Source organism: Petaurus breviceps, unplaced genomic scaffold (assembly GCF_028583685.1).
Source record: "Petaurus breviceps papuanus isolate PSGF00001 unplaced genomic scaffold, PetGlider_PUasm1.0 108, whole genome shotgun sequence".
Taxonomy (NCBI): Eukaryota; Metazoa; Chordata; class Mammalia; order Diprotodontia; family Petauridae; genus Petaurus; species Petaurus breviceps.
This window is the reverse complement of record NW_027185593.1, coordinates 1,993,895-2,007,735: the sequence shown is the minus strand read 5'-3', so window position 1 is coordinate 2,007,735 and position 13,841 is coordinate 1,993,895. Positions and strand designations below refer to the sequence as shown.

Here is a 13,841-nt window from a genome sequence, read left to right as displayed (position 1 = left end):
GACTCATTGTTCTGTTAGCCAAGTTTAAAGGGCCCGGAGGGAGAGGCAGGGTCTGCCCCCCCCCTTTTTAAAAGGTGAGGAGGGAAAGAGTACGGGGTGTTCTGAAAGACAGATCCCCAGCCCCCTTTACCTCATGGCCCAATTTCGTCCCCAAATGTGCGTACAGTTTGCTGAACTTTAGCGACTGAGATGGGGGGTTGGGGGGGAAAGACGGAACAGGACGGGACGCTCCAACTTGGTCTGTTCTTCAAAGTTTGGTTGGCTTGGGCTCCTGTTCTTTCTCCCCCACCCTCCTCCCTTTCCCTCAGAGCCCCTAAGCGGGGCCTGCCCCTGGTGGAGTGAGTGTGTAAGTGGGGGGGGGGGGAGGGGGAGGGAGAGGGAGGTGGAATCTAAGAGCTGGCATTTGCAGGCCCTGGCCCTGAGTTTGGGAACAGGCCGGGGGAGGGAGGGGGGGAAACCCTTTTGTCTGAAGGCAAGAAGGTGCCTCTCCTAACTGGTGTCTCAGGTTGAAGTACATGGGGTGGGGGGGGGGTGAGAAGGGAGGGGAGTGCGGGGGTGGGGAGGGGTACGGTGGAACATCTGCTCCGCGTTAACTCGGGGAAAGGCTTTCTCCGCTGGCATGCGGCGGCAAAACTGCTGTGAATGATTTCAGATTGAGGCATAACACGCCCCGGCCGCTCCATGGGCTTCAAAGGGATCCCTACCGCCCGGGCTCCCCATGCCTTGGCCGCGGTTGGGGAGGTGGGGTGGGCGGGAGGAGGAAAGAGACTGGCAGAGGCTGTCTGAGCTCATCGATTTCACTTGTTCTCCCCCCCTAGCCCGGACCCCTCCCCCCCTCTTCCCTTGAGCTACTCCAAGTTAGCTTTTGAGAAGGGTTGGGGAGAGTAAAGTTATTATTCCCATTCATGAAGTTAGGGCTTTTTCTGGACTAAGTGGAAAAGGTCATTTTCTCCTTTACGTTTCGCGCCTGGGGTGGGGTGTTAATTTAAAAAGACTTCTCTGGTGACTTTTTTCTGGGGGGGGGGTCTTGTTTAGTGGCAATAGGCCTCCCCCCATTTAATTTAAACTCAGCCGGAGTCAGGTGGATAGTTCTCCCCCACACCACGCCCCCCTTCTCCGCCCCCACCCCACACGCAACCCCCTTCTCCCTCCCTTTCTTGTTTTTGAGCGGGTATCCGCCCCCGGGGACCCTTGGGGAGCATCGAGGACTGCCTATCGAGGAAGGGGAACAATTATTTCCCAAGTTACCTTAAATAAAAAGCCTTTATTGGCTTTTGTTGTTTTCTTGGGGAGAAGCATATTCAACTCAACAAATATTTATTAAGCGCCGGCTGTATGCTAGCTGCTACTCTAGCCCCACTTAAAATCCTCGTGTACCCTTTCCCCTCCCCCACCGAAGAGGGAGGGAGGAGCCGAGTTTTGCTTGTTTGATTTTTTTAACTTTTTTTTTTCGGGGTATGTGTGTGTGTGTTGTGTGTGTGTGTTCGTTCGTGTGTGCGCGCGCGCTCGAGCTTGCTTGTGTGTTGTGCACTTCATTGAAATTCGTCCTGACATCTGGCGCTGGGGGCCGCTCTGAGAAGGGGGAGAATTTTCGATTTCTACCCCACCCCCCATCTTTGAGCCCAGGCTATAGGTGCAGAGAGAGTTCCACCGTGCATGTCCTGCTTCCCCCCACCCCCACCCCAGCGTCTGCCAGAGGGCTTCTGGAATGGGAAGCAGCCTTAGTTGCCCTCTTCCCCCACCCCATAATTCCGTTTCCCATTTCCGGAAGGAAAGCCCATACCTACAGTTCTTATTTTTGTAGTTGGATCTCTCTGCTCCTGAGAGTTTGGAAAATTAATTTAGTAGTGGTTGGGTGTCCCTGCATTGTTCCAGTGCCTGCTGGGCTGGCCCTTTAAGAGCGGGGAAGGACCCGACTGGCCCTTTAAGATCCCCCAAAGGCGATAACTGGCCCTCCACCCTGGATGTCGAGTGGCCCATATTTTTCCTTCCTCTCCTCCTTTCCTCATTGGTTGGTCGTCTTCCCCCCCCCCCCCCCCCTTTGCCCCCAGCAGAGCTGGGAGGCTGGCAGCCCCCAAAACAAACATCCGAGTATGAACCTGAATGGGGAACTTGTTCAGCGCCATGTGCACTGGCCCCCAGCCGGCCTGGGGCCCCTCTGAGATGGGAAGGATTTGCCAGGGTTTTAGCGTTTACAAAACATTCATCTGTCAACGCCCCCACCCTCCGGAGTTCAGCCTTCTTCATTAAAAGCTCTCTGCTCTCTCTTCCCCTCCCTTCTCCTTCTATTGGTCTCCCCCCTCCTCTTCTTCTTCCTCCCCACTTCTCTGTGGGTCTGTATTTCTCCTCTTGTGTCCCTTTCCCTTTCTTTATGGGTCTATGTCTACCCCTTCTCTGGATTTTTGTCTCTCTAATCTCCCTCCTCCCCCTGGATCGGTGTTGCTTCCCCCCTCATCTGTGAGTCTCTCTTTCTCCTCTCCTTCTCTATGGGTCTATACCTCCCTCCTTTTCTCTATGGGTCTCTTTTCCTCACCCTTCTCGTTGGGGTTCTCTTCTGCTGCCCATCTCTGTGTGTCTCCCCCCTCTTTCTCTATGGGTCTCCAATCCTTCCCCTTTCTCTCTGGTTCTATCTCTTCCATCCTCTGGTTTTCTCACTCCCCTTCTCTTATCTCTGGGTGTGTATCTCTTCACCCTGGGTCTCTCTCCCCTCTTCTCTGGGGCTCTTTCCCCCTTCTCTCTGGGGCTCTCTCCTCCTTCTCTCTGGGGCTCTCTCTTCTCCCTCCTCCTCTCTCTGTTTCTCTCTCTTTTCTTGGGTTCTATGTCTTCCCCCCCCCCCCTGTGTCTCTCCCTTCCATTCTGTGGCTCTTTCTCCTTCCCCTCCTTCCTCTCTTTTTCTCTCTCTTTTCTCGGTTTTATTTCTTCCCCCCCCCCCATGTGTCTCTCCCTTCCATTCTGTGTGTGTGTTGTTCTCCTGTCCTTCCTCCTCGTGTGTGGCCTTGATTCACATCTCTGTCTCTGCATGTCATTCTCTCTCTTTCTGCCCCCCTTGGCCCTACCTCTGTTTCTGTTTCTCTCCTCTCACTCCTCTATCTCGCCCCCTTTTCCTTTCGCTTGTTCACCTCTCCCCCCCTTCTCTCCCACCGACACATGTGTATATCTCCTCCATCCCTCCCCCTCCCATCCCCCACAGTGTCTCCAGGCCCTCCGGAGCTGTTGCCGCTGTTGAGTCTGTGGGAGTATGAATCAGCAGCAAAGGATGGCTACAGTCGGGACAGACAAAGAGCTCAGTGACTTGCTAGACTTCAGCATGGTAAGCAGTCTTTGGGGGTTGTTTAAAGGGCCCCTTCCCCTCCCCCAACTTCTGGGGCCTCTGCCCTGGATTTCTGCAAGGGAAGACCCTGAGGCCCTCCCTGATCCCTGCCCCTCATCACTTGTCCCAGGTAGAAATTCTTCCCCCTACCCCCACCCCAGCCCCTTGTTGGGAGAGGGAAGGAAGGGAGGAGAACAAGTGGGCATGGCCTCACCAGTCCCCCACCTCCAGAGGGGCAAGGGGGAAGGAAGACACAGGGAATAAAAAATCTACTTCTTGTGGGGGACAACTTGATTATCTTCGGCTCTGAACAGCCACAGCACTCACTATCCTTGGTGCTGTTCTGTCCAGTAAAGGCCTTAAGTGTCCTGTCCCCTGCAAGCCAAATATAGCTGAGTGAAACTGTTCCCTCTTCTCAGAGGACGCTCCTGAGGGCCTCCTGCCTGCCTTTCTCACCCATGGCCTTTTGCAGGCTACGTTCACTTAAAGATTCAAGAAGAAATTCACACACCCCCCCTCCCCCAAAAAAGACCTTGTCAAACTCCTCCAGTTGCTGTTAAAGTTAGGACATGGGTAAATGAGTGTGTGTTCTGAAAGAGAAAGGGTACTCAGATATGGAGCTTAGAGAAAGCTTCTGGTTTTTGGGTCCTACACCTCTTGGGAAGCCTGTGGTTGGAATCCTCAACAAGGTTTTCAGATGGAAAAGACAAAATACCTAGAATTACAAAGGAATTCAATTCTACTGAAATACAAGTTATCATTTATTTTTTTAAGTTTATGAGCCCCAGGTTAAGTACCTTAGTTTTGGGGAAAATGAAGCATAGAGGAAGGGACGTGACTTGGCCAAGGTCATTCTGGCAAAGTAGTGGCAGAACTAGGCTCAAAATATGTGTCTCTTTCCCCAGTTTCCCCAACTCCAGGTTCTTTTCACTGCCTCGAAGTATGGGGAGCTGGAGGCTAGGCAGAGGCTGCCATTTCAGAAAGATAACATTCTGCGTAAAACTGTTCTCTAACCTCTGTGGCTTATTTCCAATATATCTTTATACATCTGGCTGATACAGAGTTATTTGCCTCTTGTCTCCCCTTAGACTGGGAGCCCCTTGAGGGCAGGGCCTATCTTTTGCCTATCCCCGGCACTGAGTACAGTAACTGGCACATAGTAGGTTCTTAATTAGTGGTTATTGGCTGACTAGTCTGAAAGGAGGCTGGCTTGGTTAGAAGAGAGATAAGGTAGGTGCTATGCTAGTGACCTATGGCTGCCATCCCCTTCCCCACTCTTTTCCAGCCACTTTTCCCCCAGGTCTTCTGGTACCCTGGCCATTCCATTAATCTCTCCCTGTAACCTGACTGCCCCCCGCCCCCTCACCTGGCAAGATCAGGAGCTAGAGGCTTCGGGAGGCTTCAGGGAGACCTGAGTTGAAATCTTGCCTTCTGTGAACATGGGCAAATGACTTGTCCTACCTGAACCTCAATTTCCCCATCTATAAAATAGGGAAACAGTAAATCCTAATTCACAGGGTTGTTGGGAAATTCAAATGATTACTTATGGCATGGAGAATTTTGGAAACCTTAAAAACTGCATAGATGAGAAGACAGTTAGGTGGCTCAGTGGATAGAGTACTGGCCTTGAAGTCAGGAGGACCTGAGTTCAAATCCAGCCTCAGACACTTGGTAGCTGTGTGACCCTGGGCAAGTTGTTTAACCCTGATTTCCTTCAAAAAAATTAAAAGCAAAATATATAGATGTCAGATATTCTTATTAGTAATAGTGATTTCAACAGTTATTGGTTGTATGATGAAGGCAAGTCCATTGACCTTAGCCTCAGTTTCTCTATCTGTAACAAAGTCAGTGTGGTGCCATGGAAAGATCACTAGAGTCCAAAGATCAGGATTCAAGTCCTACTTTGGCTACTCAGATGGCTTTGAGCCAAGAGGTCAAGGTGGACAGGGCACCGGACCTGGCATCAGGAAGACCTGAGGTTGACAACTAGTGGTGTGACCCTAAGCAAATCACTTAACTTTTGTTTGCTTCAATTTCCTAATCTGTAAAATGGAAACAATAATAGCACTAGCTCCCAGGGGTAGCTAGGTGATACCTATCTGGTGGATAGAGTACTGGGTCTAGAGTCAGGAAAGCTCATCTTTCTGAGTTCATATCTGGCCTCAGACACTTGCTGACCATGTCACCCTGGGCAAGTCACTTAACTAACCCTGGTTGCCTTAGTTTCCTCACCTGTAAAATGAGCTGGAAAAGGAAATGGCAAACTGCTCCACTATCTTTGCCAAGAAAACCTCAGATGGGTTCATGAAGAGTCAGACACAACTGCAAACAAGTAGACATCACCACCACTGCCACTTCCTAAGGAAGGCGGAAGGCTCCAGTGAGAAAATAAACATAAAATCCTTGGCAAACTTTTGAAGGCTACGTAAAGGTTGGCCACTAGTGTTATTCCTGGACCCAGGAGCTCTCCAAACTGCCCCCCTCCCTTTCAGTCTGCACAGGAGGAGGAAAGCAAGATCGGAATTCGCACCTTCTAGATTCCAGGGCCACTCACTACATCGGGCTGCCCCTCGAGGACTTCCCAGTGGTGTCCATTTTGTCAGGCTGCTCGGAAAGGCTTAGAAATGATCTCCTGTTGGGTACTATTTCTGCCAGTCCACCAGACAGCATTTTTTAAGCACCTATGTGCCCTGCACCATGTGAAGCCCTGGGGAAGCCCTGGGCAAGGCAAAAGACAGTGTCTTGTTTTCAAGCAGTTTCCAGTCCAACGGGGAAGACACAATGTAACCAGTTGTGGACAAATAAGACACAGACATAGGCAGAAGAAATTGGAGGTGATAAAGAGAGGGGGGCAGTAGCAGGAGGGGGATCAGGAAGGGGAGATGAGCATGAAGGTGGTAAAAAAAATTTGAAAAGATGACCAGGGGCCAGACTCTGCCTTTAAAAGGCAGAGAACTTCCTATTTGAGCCTGAAGACAATAGGGAGCCTGATCCATGAAGGGCACCTAAAACTATAAATTTGTTATCGAGAAGAGCTTTAGAGTTGAAAACAAATGTCTCCCTGCGTGATATCTTTTATTTTTTTTGGAGGGCAGTTGGGGTTAAGTGACTTGCCCAAAGTCACACGATCTGAACTCAGGTCCTCTTGACTCCATTCACTGAGACACCTCCCTCCCCCCTGCCCCCATATCTTGATGGATCCTGGAGAGCCCCCTGAGTCGGGGAGGCTTGTTCAGCCCATTTTACAGATGAGAAAACTAAAGCCAGAGAAGACTTGTCTAAGCATATACAGTGAATCTATTGCAGATCAGGACCCAGCCAGTAACCCAGGAATGGACATTGCAGTTAACATGGCATAGAGAGTGGGAGTCTAGAGGACTTTTTACTAGCCTTTTGACCCTGGCCAAAACCTCTCTGAGCCTCAGGCTCCTCACCTAAAATGCTACTGCTGACAGCCAACATTGACGTAACACTTGAGTGCACTCTACAAGTATTGTATCATTGTATCAACCACCCTGGGAGGGAGGTGCTATTATTATCCCCATTTTACAGATGAGGAAACTCAGGCTGTCAGAAAGTCATTGGCCCAAGGTCACACAGCTATCTGGATGTGAACCTGGCTGCCATGTCAGAAAGGAAGTACCTGAAGAGCCTGCCTCCCAGGTGGTTGGAAAGGTCCAGTAGAGAATGAACACCAAACTCTTTGCAGAAATTTAATTGTTGGTGTTATTGGAACATGCTCATTTTTATTAGTTCTGGGTTATCACCACTGTGCCTCATTGCTTCTGTAAGAACCTTGAAGGCTCAGGTCATCTCTTCCTTATTTTCTTGTCTTAGCAGAACTCTACACATGACTGATGCTTAATTATTCCTTTTTTTAAATCTCTATTTATAGAGGGAAAAATGATATCTGATAAAGGTAGAGCATGGAAGTGACTTGGCTAAGGTCACCCAGCAAAGGCAGTGGCAGAGCTGGGAATAGAATCCAGGGCTCTTTGCTAATTTCCCAGATTAAATCCAGTTTACCCTGACACGTTAAAAAAAACTTTCACAAATCTCAGAAAAAAGACCTGCAAGGAAAGCTGACTCCACTTGGCCTCCGGAAAGGCGAGTGGTATTTTTAAGTCCATTTTTAATTTTTTTTTCTGTGCTTCAGTAATCTGGTTTTCTATTCAGAGTTGTTTTGTCAAACTGAAATGTCCCAGGGCATCAGCCCATAACAGGCATGGGTGGCTGAGATCACAGACTTGGAGCCCTACTGGGGTGCCCAGGGGGCCCAAACACTAGCCAGGTCCCACCAAGAGCCTTCTTCAGTTCTTAGCAACAATCAGGCCTGATGAGGCCCAGGATTAATAAAACCCCTCTGCTTCTGCCTGTTGGGTCAGACCAGTCAAATAAAGTATTCCTTGTCTTTGGTCCTGTGAGATAAAAAGTATAGCCTCATATATTTGTCAGAACCAGAAGGAACCATAGAACACAGAATGTTCAAAGTTAGAAGGGAGAAGAACCATAGAGACCATCTGGTTCAACCTTCTTATGTTGCAGATGGGAAAACTGAGTCAGAGAGACAAGATAATTGTCCTCAACCACACAGAAATTAGAACCTATCTCTCACCAGGGTTGGTGTGATGATTGCAGGAGATAATATGTGTAAAATGCTTTGCATACCTTAACTTAGGATAAAGAACTTGGCCTCTGACACTTTGTGACTCTAGGCAAATCACTTAACCTCTCTGATCCTCATTTTTCTCATCTTTAAAATGGAAATAATATCGTACCTATTCTTATTAGTGACAAAACTGAGCCTTAAAAAGCAGGGTTCCTGACTCCCCAGCTTAAGAGTTTTTTCTGCTGAGCCCAATTTCCAGTTACGTTATGATGTGAAAATTTGGGACATAAAGGTAAAGGGACAGAGTAGAGTTTTGAGGACAGACTGGCAGAGGTAGAGATGATACCCATCTCCCTCCCTTGCCTCTTCCCTTCCTACCCCCTAGAACAGAGTAGGGGAAGGCTGTGAGGAGGAAGGTGGAGAGGATGTTTTTTGATGTGTGTATATGAGACAGAGAGAAATGACACGTCAGCTGGGGGCCCCACAGCCCATCCCCTGCCACAAAGCAGAGCAAGGGAGAGGGGAGAGAAGAGCTCACGTGGCTACCAGGAGGTTGGGGGAGGGCTCCCAGAGTGGGGGGCCTGGGTGTCTTCCAGGACCGCCCCTAGGAGATGTGTGGGTGGGCAGAGGGTTGTAAAGCAGGTCTATAAATAGCATGGGGGTGGAAGCCCCCAAAGCAGAAAGCATACCCAAAAAAAAAAAAGGCTGCCAGTGAGACAAAACAGGAGATAGTGCTCAGTGAACTCAGGTTCATTCATTTGAACTCAGTTCTACGCACCGACACCTCTGAGGCCCCAATGGCCAGACCTCTGTTTCAGAGATGAAGTGCCCTGTTGTGGAAAGACTTGGCCTCAAGATCAAGAGACCTGACTTCTAGTTCTGGTTCTTCTATTTGCCCTGCTGTGTGCCCTTGGGCAAGTGACTCCCCGTCTCTGAGTCTCATTTTCCCCATCTGTAGAATAGAGGCATTGAATTAGGTCTGTTAAGTTTCCTTCCAGTTTCAGCATCCTGTGGCTGAGCTATCCCAGAGTGCAAAAAGAAGCCTGACGCACAATGGTTTTGGTTTTGGTTTTGATTTTTTAACCTTAGAGGCCCCTACTCAAAATCATATGGAGTATAACTGAGGAATCCCTGAACTAAAAGGCAGGAACATTGATCTGGGAAATAACTTGGTGGGGTGTCCACAGGGAGATAGTGATAGATTTAGAACTAGGATTATCTGACCCTAAAAACACAAAGTGTCAGAGCTGGGAAGGTTCTTAGAACACAGAAAGTCAGACTTGGTGGGGAGGGAACCTTAGAAGGCTGACTGTAAGAGCTGAGAACAACATCAGAATGGTGAATGTCAAAGCCAGGGGGAAGTTTTAAATAAAAGGTGTCGGAGCTGGGAAGGCCTCTTAGAGATCTGGTTCCCAAGCATTTCCTCTTATGGGGAGGAGGGGGCGGGGAAAACTGAGGCCCAGAGAGAGAAACTGATTTACCCAGGATCATACATCCTACCTCATGTAAGTGGGGGAGGGCAGAGGCTAGCTCTCCCCACTCTTACTTTTTTAGGACCCTTTGTACCACCCCCTGCTGCCTTTTGGTCTAGATGAGAACCATATCACTTACTTCAGTTGGTCAGTCACTATTTTTTTTTGCTTTTTAGAGGGCAATTGGGATTAAGTGACTTGCCCAGATCACACAGCTGGTTTTTCTGTTATGTCTGAGGCTGGATTTGAACTCAGGTCCTCCTGACTCCAGGGCTGGTACCTAGCCACCTGGGTCAGTCACTATTTCTTACTGTGCCCAGGTCTATCCTGACGAGACCCTAGGGGAGAAGTGGGGGAGGTACCTCAATGTAAAGCACTGTCCCTGCCCTGCCAAAGGATTGAAGGGAGCACTGAGCTGTGTGGTTGGAAGAGGGATGTTGTAAGAATCCTGATCAGGGAGGCCTCTCCTCCTGGGCCTGGGTTGCCAGAGAGGCCTCTAGGTGGTCACATCCTGGATTTGTCTCACAAGATCCTGGACTTTAAAGCCCAAAAGGCCTTTATAGAGTTTTGGGACCAGAGTCTTTTCACCTTCTTTTGTGACTTGGATCCCTTTGGCTATGAGTCTGGTGAAATGTATGAGTGAATGCCTCCAAATAAGGTTTTTAAAAGCATGAAATAAAATTCCCAGAATTTTTCCCAGAAAATCAAATATTTTAAAAGTTATTAAAAAATAGAGAGCCCAAAATAAGAGCCCCTGATCTAGTCCATCCCCTTCCCCATTTCATCTCCCATTTTATAGATTAGGAAACTGATGCCCATATTTGGGAAGGGATTTGTAAGAGGTTCCAGGGCCAGAGTCCCCTGCCTCCAACTCCAGCACACTTTCCCCTGAACCACTCTTTGCTGCATGATCCCAGACAAGTTACTTGACATTGCTGACTCTCTTTTGTCTTCTGTAGAATGGATGTTATGGGGAAGGTGCTCTGGGGGAACTGTAAGGCATTATTAGAGGAGAATGATCTGTTAGTCTCTTCAGAGGACTTGAAGGCCCCTTTGAAGACTGGATCAGACTTAGGGGGAAGCAGGAAGGTAGCCCCTCCCCTCCCAGCAGGGGCATAGTCCTTGGGGAAGCAGGCTGGTAGCTCTGGCAGGGGAGGGCCAGGAGCCCGCTGAGGCTGGAACTGGAGCCCAGAGGCCTGCAAACACCAGGCTCAGGCCTTGCATTGCCCCCTAAGGAGAGGCCTGAGCCAAGGTGTCTCTGTCCACTCACCAGGTCTCACGGGCCCAGGTTGTCATACTTCATCTCAGTTGCCCCCAGTAGAAAGAGTGGTGGGCTTGGGAGTCAAGATCTGGGTCTGCATCGAAGTCCAGGCAAATTTCCCATCCTCTCTGATCTTCAGACTTTTCTGTGAAATCAGGATCTTAGAATGCTTCGACAAAGTTCCTAAAGCTCCATGATGGTTAGAATCCATTGAGTCCACGTATGGGAATCACTTTGCAAACTTCAAAACTCTCAAAGTGAGAGCTTTTCCATTAACAGTGGAAAAGTTATGGCCTAGTGCAGAGGTGGGGAACCTGTGGCCCTCTAAGTCCTTGAGTGCAGGCCAAATCCAAAAGGATTCCATAAGAGGGCTGCACTTGAGGACCTAGAGGGCCACAGGTGACCTTGAGGCTGCAGGTTCCTCACCCCTGGCCTAGTAGATACAGGACTGGCCTTGGAGCCCAAAAGATCTGGATTCTAGCCCTGCCCCTCACCCATATTGGCCATGAGTGGGATCTAGGGTAAATCACTATGTAATTGTACTGTAGGTACAATTTTGAGACTACAAGTTACAGAGGAAGGAGGGATTGGCTTTGAGAGATCTTCCTACCCAGTGACATCGAGGGGCCTGGACCCTATCCCTTTTTCAGGAAGCAGAGCCCCAGCCAGGGCCCTCTCTCTTCTAGCTGCTAACAGGAAGAGGGATCCTAGCCCCAGAAGGATGGGTTGTTTTCTCTTGTTAGGATTTTTTTAAGTTTCACTGCTGCTAATCTGCTTAATTTTTGAGGAATTAAAATACCCAGGCAGGGTTTTTTTTTTTTTTTTCAGGTAATGGGGAGACAGGGAATAAAGGGAAGATGGGAGATAGGCTAGGCCAGGTCTCATCCCTTTGCTAGGTTTCTACAGCAGTTTTCCATTCACCTCCACACCCACCCCCACTCCTGCCTTCTGCTCAGACCCCTTTAGTGACTCTGAGAAGCCCCCAAGAGAGGCCTCTTAGCATGGAGTTATTGAAGCTTCTCCCTTTGCCTCCCCCCAAGTTTGGCCTCAACCTTCCTTTCCAGTCCCATTAGAAGACCTGGGCTCAGTCTCCTAGCGGCTCAACTCCTAGGATACCTGCAAGTGAGGTCCCTTCCAGCCTGACATCTACCATCCCTTCCTCCCTCACTTCTTTATATGGCCAAACCCTCTACTTTTGTCTACCAGGCCAGTCTCCACAATGCCTCCCCTTGCCCCATACACACACCTCACACATTGTGAGGAAACAGAGGCCCAGAGAGGGATTTGCCCAATGCCACACGTCAAGAAAGTAGATTGAAACAGGTCCTTGCTGAACTCTTTCCCACCAGAATGCCTCGGTCTCTTCAGTCAGAGTGTCAGCCGCTAAAAGAGACCTCAGAAATCCATAGAATGACAGTCTGTCAGAGCAGGATCAACAAGATTTCCTTCTCTGGTTTCTTTGATCTGCTTGAAGGGTTCCTCCAGTAATGGCTCCCTGTTCCAAGGCAGCCCTATCCCCAGTGTGGGTAGCTCCCAGCACTGAGTGGTTTTCTCACACATGGAGCCTAGATCATCCTTTGTGGTTTCTGTCTGTTTTTCTAACAAGTGGGATCCTTCTTTTTCATAGCAACCCCTCAGATATTAGGAAACAGCTCCCATCTTCTGTCTGGCCCTTCTCTTCTTAGTCTAAACATCCCTGGTCCTTTTAACTGGACCTTGTGTAACGGCATCTTCACACTATCCTGGTTAGCCTCCTGGATATATTCCACTTATCCTTCTCTCTGGATTTTGTTGCTCAGGATTGGGCACAGTTATCCAGGCAGAAGACTGAGGGCCTGGCCACTCCTTGCTCTATTGTCAACACTGGGCATTTTAGTACTAGCTACCATTGCAGTAACTGTATCATGGCCACATCTTATGATTGATTGACTCAAGAGACTATTAACTCTCCCTGATCTTTTTCATGGGAACTGTTTCCCGGCCATGCCTTCCCTTCTGGTTGGTTGAAGCCAAGTGTGGGACTTTACATGTATGCCTTTTAAATGTCATTTTATTTAGAATCAGCCTATCCATTCTAGAGGACGTCTAGGTGGCACAGTGAATAGTGCCAGGGCTGGAATCAGGAAGACCTGATTTCAAATTCAGACTTTGGCAAATCACTTAACTTTAATGTGCCTCAGTTTCCTAATCTCTAAAATGGGAATCATGGTAGCACCTCTCAGGGTTGTTGTACGGGTCAAATGAGGTATTTGTAAAAGCACTTATCACAGTGCCAGTAGATGCTTAATAAATGCTTATTACCTTTCCCATTATTGGTGGAGATTAAAATGTTTAAATGTCATACTGCCAAGGTCAGATCCATAGTAGTGGAGTACCAGAGACTTCCTTCTAAATTAGCATTGACCTATTAATTATTTCTCTGGGTCCGACCATTCAACTAGTTCTGAATCTGCCTCACTGCTGTTGTTTGGTCTGTATCTGGCCATCTTGCCCAGAAGTTGATCCTGAGTCACAGTGCTTTGTTGAAGACCAGGAATGCTGTGGCATTCCCCATTGGTCTAGTAACCCTGTCCAGAAAAAAGATATTAGATTAGTCTGACATGACCTATCCTTTTCTTTGCTTTTTTGGAGTGGAGAAGACAGGGTAATTGGGGTTAAGTGACTTACCCAAGGTCACACCGCTAGTAAGTATTAAGTGTCCGAGGCTGGATTTGAACTCAGGTCCTCCTGACTCCAGGGCCAGTGGTCTATTCACTGTGTCACCTAGCTGCCCCCAACATGACCTATTCTTGATGAAGACATACTGGTTCTCTAGTAGGAATTAAAATCATCGAGCACCTTGTTCTCCTCCAATGGCTTTCCATGACACACTTCTGGGCCATGAGTATAGGAGGAATTGAGGCCCCTTAGACTTAGGCATAATCTCCAGCATCTTTCTTTCATTTTTTTTTCTTTTTGGAGGGCAGTTGGGGTTAAGTAACTTGCCCAAGGTTACACAGCTAGTTTTTTTTTGTGTGGGTGTTAAGTGTCTGAGGCTGGAACTGAACTCAGGTCCTCCTGACTCCAGGGCTGGTGCTTTACTCACTGCACCACCTAGCTGCCCCTGGCATCTTTCTCTTTTGGGTGCAGCTCTGGGCCCTAGGAAAGAGCCTCAGGGCCGTAGACCCCGCTCTGCCACTGATTTTGCTA

General features: G+C 48.8%; 1 protein-coding gene across 8 annotated transcripts in view; it reads left to right on the top strand.

Moving 5' to 3' along the window:
• The window catches only part of TCF3 (transcription factor 3), a 104,969-nt gene that overhangs the window by 643 nt on the left and 90,485 nt on the right, over positions 1 to 13,841 (top strand). For all 8 annotated transcript variants that reach the window (XM_069070479.1, XM_069070575.1, XM_069070396.1 and 5 more), the window contains one exon: positions 3,191 to 3,310. In XM_069070479.1, the coding sequence (XP_068926580.1) occupies positions 3,239 to 3,310 (72 nt within the window). In that variant the 5' untranslated portion in view covers positions 3,191 to 3,238. The remainder of the gene's footprint in view (positions 1 to 3,190; positions 3,311 to 13,841) is intronic.